We start from the raw sequence: 6,553 nt of genomic DNA, 5'->3' as shown, positions 1-6,553 counted from the left end.
AAAATGCTTCATTCTGCCAGTAAATTCAAAGCTACTACATTTTTTTAACATAAACATTTTTTTTTTTTGGTAGCCTATAGTTTAAATTGACATAAAGTAAACTATGCTACTGTATCTTTGATTCTGAAGAAGCAAAGCAAAGATATCTGGGATATAATTTACATGGTTAAACACAAAACGATTGATATACAAATCTGAAGAATGGTGGCCATCAACAAATGTAAAATAATGAGCTCTTAACATCATCACACAACAAATAACTAACAATAATGACAAAACATTCTAGGGTCACATAAGCTCCACACAACAGAAAAAAAATCTTGCAGGGGAAAGTTGTCACTCACCGTTAAGCATAGCATATTCTCAGAGTTAGTGGATTTGGAGACAGCAGCATGGTTTGCTGTAGCAGCTTCTGAGGAGAAATAAACAAATGAGTCATGGGCTTTGTCTGTCTCACACACACTTGCTACAGAAAACTTGAAAATCTGCGTAGGTGGAAATTTTAAGTTCCTCGCTTGAAGGTTCTCTCTCTTTCTGTTCTTCTTCCCCTAAATGTTCTCTCAACTTCTAACACTATCATTAGTATAGACTCCTGCTTATTGCTGTGGATAGAGAAGCTTGCCCCATCTAACAATCTAAGCATTCAAATGGTTGCTGTTATGACTTGGTTAAAAAGGCATACACTGGGGTTAAAATAGTGGCAGAGGCACAAAGTCACTTTTTCCGAAAGCTTCACCGTCAAATGCTGGAATGAGCTGCCAACCGCAATCACACCTGAAACAGCTGAAGATACATCTTTTCTGCAATTACTTAACTAATATACTAAAATACTTGGAATTGTGTATACTGTAAATATTGTTGGCTTGTAAGAAAAACTGTTCTGCATTTGTAAATCGCTTTGGAAAAAAATGTAACCTCAACACCCGAAAACAACACACAACAGTACAAAATATATATCATCACTGCATTTAAAATGTTTTCCAAATCATGAGCTTTGTTATAATTAATTACAATAACAATTTTAGATTCAATATAAGACTTAAACAAAAAGGATCTTGCCTGTTCTTTGTTTTTTTCCTTGTTTTATAAAAGGCAGAGCAGTTCGACACTCCTGTTCAAACAGAGGCCTCTACAGCTCTGATTTTAGGTCCCCTGAGACACTCAGGAGACCTTCATGAAAACTGGCAGACAACTCCTCATCCTCTCTGTGCACAGAACTGAATATCGCCATCTCAACTGAGTCTCAATTCCTCTTTGGCAGGGAGAATATCTCGTCATTTTCAGCGCTTGTCAGAGAAGTATTTATACATTTCGTGCCTTTACTCCAGGCATTGATATTCACAGGTCTTGTCTTAACTTTATTCTAGGAACCAGTACCAGTATTCTAGGAGAGGGAATTTTCTGAGGTAAGCTGTGTGCCTATTGTAGACACCCTTTGGAGTATATTACTTCAAACATTGTGACTTATGGATGTTGTTTGTGTTTACTTATAATGTCTGTTTTAACCATTTGTTGGCTTTTAAATTAAGGTCCCGAGATACTTGGAGCAAGATCAAAAACAAACTGGTGTGATGTAATTTTGAAAAAAATCAGGCCAAAACAAAGTTCATTTGGAGTTTGTTTCGAGCTCAAAATAGAAAAGTTTGCTCAAACTGGTAAACGCCTTCAAACTACCATCGCTCCATGGCAATTATGTTATTGGTAGGAATGATCTGGGGCTTTGCCTTCTATGACATGGAAATCTTCTCTGGTTCATTTCTTCTGTTCAGTCCATCAAGGTCAGACTTGAGTAAAAACATGAACACACGTTGTGATTATGAAGAAAGTAACACTTTTAATAGTGTAAAGCTACTTGCTTTAAAGCAATCTTTTATATGAATAAATGTAACATGATTTGACTGTGTCAAATTGCTGAGCTTCTGCAAGCATATCCACACAGGATTTCTGAACTGCTGTTTTCTCACCACTGTCGTTTTTGTTGTGTGTTTATTTTGTAACTGAGAGGAAGGCGTGCAGCACATATTTATAAATTCATTTTAATAGTGACCGTAGCAGCACAGGTGGCATCAGGGCGTTCGTTATCAGTATACCGCTGCTCAGGCATTTCAAACTTTTTTTTTTATTCCTAAGCAATGAGTATATTGGGACCTTTAGGGTTCTCTACTAGGATGCTGGCCGTTGGTGTACCACTGGTGGCCTAGGGAGAGGACGTGCCAGCTCAAGGTGTATATATATATATATATATATATATATATATATATATGTATATACAGAACCGGGTAGTTGGGTGGTGTCATTGGGTCATTTGTAGGTACTGAGGTCCTTCACTTCCTTAAAATGAAGGTGGCATAGTCAGTATTGATTGTGGTGGTCAGGTTAGCATATTTATAACAAATTCCACAATGTTTTGAACAGAAAAGGATTTGGCTAAGTCTGGGCAGTGCCATACCTGTTTCCCCAAGGTGTGATGAGCTGGGAACAATTGATCTGAAATCCCCTCAAGAGATGAGTCTAATGGCTCGTTTCGACTGAGCGGTACGGTACAGTACAGTTCAGTACAGTACGATTTGGTATGGGTAACCCTGATCAGGCTTGCGTTTCCACTGCCAATAGTACCCTTCTTGATAGGCGTGGTGTATGCCCGAAAGTAGCGATCAGCGATGAACTGCGACAATAAGCACAACTCTGCCTCTTTTTGTTAAATGTCAGTTTTAATGAACAATAATAGCCATTATAAAAGTACAAGTACAAAGTATAAGAGGCTTATATAAGAGGAAATAAAGACAAAAGCAAATAGTTCAGTCAAACGTATGCTACAAAGTCAGCGCTGTTCTACGGTAAAGTTCAAAATAAATATATAAAGTTAAACATAACTTTGTGCTCAGCCAAAACGATATGACCAGGAATAAATAATAGATTCATGAGACCACGAATGCCTGTTAAATATAGCCTACTCAAAACGAATTGTATCTCATGTTTACTTTAATCACTACAGAGACATCAGAGCCAGCGGCAAATGTCGGAAGGACTAGACGAGTTGAGGCTGCTCTTGGCGGATGCATGAGCAATGAACGCCCACTGATCGTCCTGATCGTGAGTGAGTGAGTGAACGAGCAGATGAGTAGTTTTGGTATTACAATGTCATGCTTCATGCCTATACACACTCCACATTTTATGTCATAAAATTTGCCTCAAACAATTCTTGCTACCATATTGGAGAAAAACAAGTAGCATGTTTAATTGTCAGTCGTAGGTCACTTCGAAAACTTACCGGAAATACTAGACCATCTGGGGACTTTTGGCATTTGGCTCTTTTCAACAAATTGTGCTTTGGGACAAACCTACTCTAACCTCACAAACTATTTAGGGTGGATAGTACACACATTGGGGCAGAAAGTAGTATCAAAACTGAACTCAGAGCCATCATGGGAGGTGCTCAGTGTGCTTTTCATTTAGTGTTCATTTAAGCCTGGTTTACACTATCGCAGGACCTTCCACAGACTGCTCATGCAGCTCATTGTGCCTGAGGCATTTGTACTTCACATATTTGATATTCAGTAGAGTTGAAGCACCATGTTAGCTTTTCATTTGAAGATACAAAATCTGGGACATGCATAGCCAGTGCAGATGTGGAGTCTGAACTGCAAGAGTTCATTTTATTTACAATGCATTACAGTTACACATTACATTACTGTTTTGCATTGTTGTATTTCGAGGCTTGGGTAGAGAGATACTGCCATGCAACATCTATCCCATAACACTGACCTGTGCAAACAAAGATGAAAAATTCCTTTCAATTTCAGCATGCATTTGTTTGGTCAGATTAATGCAAAAAAAAAATGCAGACAGGCTGAACAGGCTGTCAGTTTCTGACACCTACTTGTCACAAAGAGGAATAAAAGAAGTCAAGCAGTATTTGTGTTTTCAAACAGCTGTTCAATCCTTTCTATTTTTTTTTTTCACATTAACAGGTGGCAATCCAAATAAATAAATGTTTATCTCAACAAATTACAGTGATGAACATTTATCTTTGTGTGAATAGGCCTGAACCCTCACACGAACTATTTTTTGTATTTTTTTGGAAATGTTTGTTGGTTCTCACAATGTCAAACTTCAGGTTTTATTATCCTGAAGGCTATGTAGGCAAAACCACATATACTGCCTGTGCGCAACCATTATGCAATCTACCCACACTAAAAAATGCATTAAAGAGCAGTTTGGCCCACATTTGATATGAAGGGTATCAACAATTTAAAAACGCTTAGGTAACTTGAAAATTTGACAGTGAGAAATCAGAGCAAAATAGAAAATTAGTGATCCGAGGAGGGACAGATGCTTATTAATCTATTAATGATTCAGTTCTTCATGTTAATCTATTCAGGCAGTTAGAAGTCACTGACATACTGACATCAAGAGTTGATGAGTTCTGTTATCTCGTCCCCAGCCACAAAGAAAATTTAGAAACAGATGCTGAATAAAATGTATAGAAGATGCAACTTGTAAATGACAGTACCATGACAAAGACAAGCTTCCACAAAAGCAAGCTTAAACCTCACCAAAACATCTTTAAGACTCATAAAGAATAGAAAGGCTGTGCTCCATCAATGACTAATGTAAAGCACTCATTAAACACACATCAAAGACAGAACAAGAGATCACTCACCTAGTCACTGCTGACACACACACTGATGTTCAGACAGATGTTGAGAGTGTGGAAATTATTCCCTCAAACTCAGTTTCAACATAAACGTGAGCAAAAATGTTATCAGACTGCAGGAGCAGGGCACTGCTGACTCTAAACTCTGAGTAAATGCCACAGTGTGTGTATGATCTCAGTGATGTGTGTGGTTTGTCCAGACCCCTCCCTTCCTCCCTCCCTCCATCCATCCTCTCTCGCTCCCCATTTAACCAATTTTAATCCTCCACTCACCCAGCAGACTCTTTGAGTCTGTGCTTAGTCCTGCCTACATCTTCTTCCAGAGGGTTTTAAAAACATCACATATCTGTATCCTGCAAGGTTATTTTAGGTTTTATTTCATTTTCTATTTGTTATTCAAAATTAAGATAGCACTTTTATTATGTATGTATTTATCATAGTAATTACAATATCTGGGTAATAACTGGTACTAACCCTGAACCTACCCCAAAATATAACCTTAACCATGTAGTTACCTTACATTACGCAGTACTTTTTTAGTTATGTATACTTTAAGTGCACACACTGTAAAATAAAGTGCAACCCAAATCACTTTAGGCTTGCATTAAGTAATTAGGCTTGCAGAATTTTTTAGTATGTTTAATACATATATTTTTAATGTATTCGTAGCTTGACATTTACACTGTTTCAACTGTTTCCTTCTGTTCTGTGTGATCAAAAAAGTGGGACCTTTGCACAAAGACCATGGTGACCGAGCAGAGTTTTCATGTGTTATAATGAGTGATGATCCGGCACTGGAATTTGTTATTTTTAATGTTGTGCTCTTTGGCCGAAGGCAAGAGTGTGATGTTCTCTCTTGAACAGCCACATAGAGACTCACTCCAATCTACATTTTTCTGGAGCGGCAACAGCTCGCTATCCATTCTTGTAAAGTCAAAAAAACGATAAAAGCAAAATGATAAAAGCAAAATGTATCGCCACTATTGATATTCACACACATATCTGTATTTTGTTTTATTAAAATAAGTTACATGTGGGCGGAATTAGAACTGGGAAATATACAAAGTCAAAAAGCATAGATGTTACCACTAGACCATCACACCAAAATGTCTATATTAAGGCCAAAAATAAAATTATTATGTGGATTTAAGTGACTTATCCACTGAGACTGATCATGGACAATATTGTAAACACTTCAATGGGTCAGGAAGAATTAAGCTTGAATCATTAGTGTGTAAGGATTTAATGTCATCTCCTGTTGTGTCAAAAATAGGCATTAAACATGGTCTTAAACTATCATTTAAATAATTCCTGGACATTTCTAATTCTAATTCACTAATAACCCCAAAATGTATGTATAGCTCTAAAATACGCTACAGCATTAAATCTCATGATCTGAGCTCTTTTGTGCCTCATAGATTTGATCCCATGGACAGGGACAATAATCGTCTGTAAAAGCATCTTAACAGAGCAGACAGATATCTGCAGGCGGAGGGGGAGGGACTGAGAGAGAGATAGGATGTAAATTGACAGATGTCAGGCTCAGACAGAGAAAACGGAAGATAATAGAGGAAGAGGAGAGAAGGAAGAGGCAGGAGGTCGAATGGGTAACTGCTGGAGTCTCTCTGTGATACCTCACATAATCTGCTAATTAGTAAATTAAGGCAATTAAATATTCATTCAGCCAGATGCAAGCTCCAACATTATCAGCTCAACCCACTAATTCACAGAAGAAAATATAACATTGAACATTTATCATGAACATTTATATAACAGACCTGTCAATTAGCTCCAGTGTTTAATTATTAATCTGGTTATTTTTGTTAGGTTACATTCCGCTTAGAGTTACTTAAAATCCCTGGCCGTATAAATTTAACCATTATATTTCTGTCACAT

General features: G+C 37.4%; 1 protein-coding gene across 2 annotated transcripts in view; it reads right to left on the bottom strand.

Annotated features, from left to right (window-relative positions):
* LOC107558862 (regulator of G-protein signaling 3-like) overlaps positions 1–4,791 on the bottom strand; it is a 181,369-nt gene extending 176,578 nt beyond the window's left edge. For both annotated transcript variants that reach the window (XM_016242551.1, XM_016242552.1), the window contains exons 1-2: positions 4,664–4,791; positions 345–412 (exon numbers count right to left, since the gene is read on the bottom strand). In XM_016242551.1, the coding sequence (XP_016098037.1) occupies positions 345–359 (15 nt within the window). In that variant the 5' untranslated portion in view covers positions 360–412; positions 4,664–4,791. The remainder of the gene's footprint in view (positions 1–344; positions 413–4,663) is intronic.
* Between the last annotated feature and the right edge of the window lie 1,762 nt (positions 4,792–6,553).

This window comes from Sinocyclocheilus grahami, unplaced genomic scaffold, assembly GCF_001515645.1.
Source record: "Sinocyclocheilus grahami isolate Dianchi unplaced genomic scaffold, SAMN03320097.WGS_v1.1 scaffold662.1, whole genome shotgun sequence".
Classification (NCBI taxonomy): Eukaryota; Metazoa; Chordata; class Actinopteri; order Cypriniformes; family Cyprinidae; genus Sinocyclocheilus; species Sinocyclocheilus grahami.
This window is presented reverse-complemented; position numbering and strand designations above follow the sequence as displayed.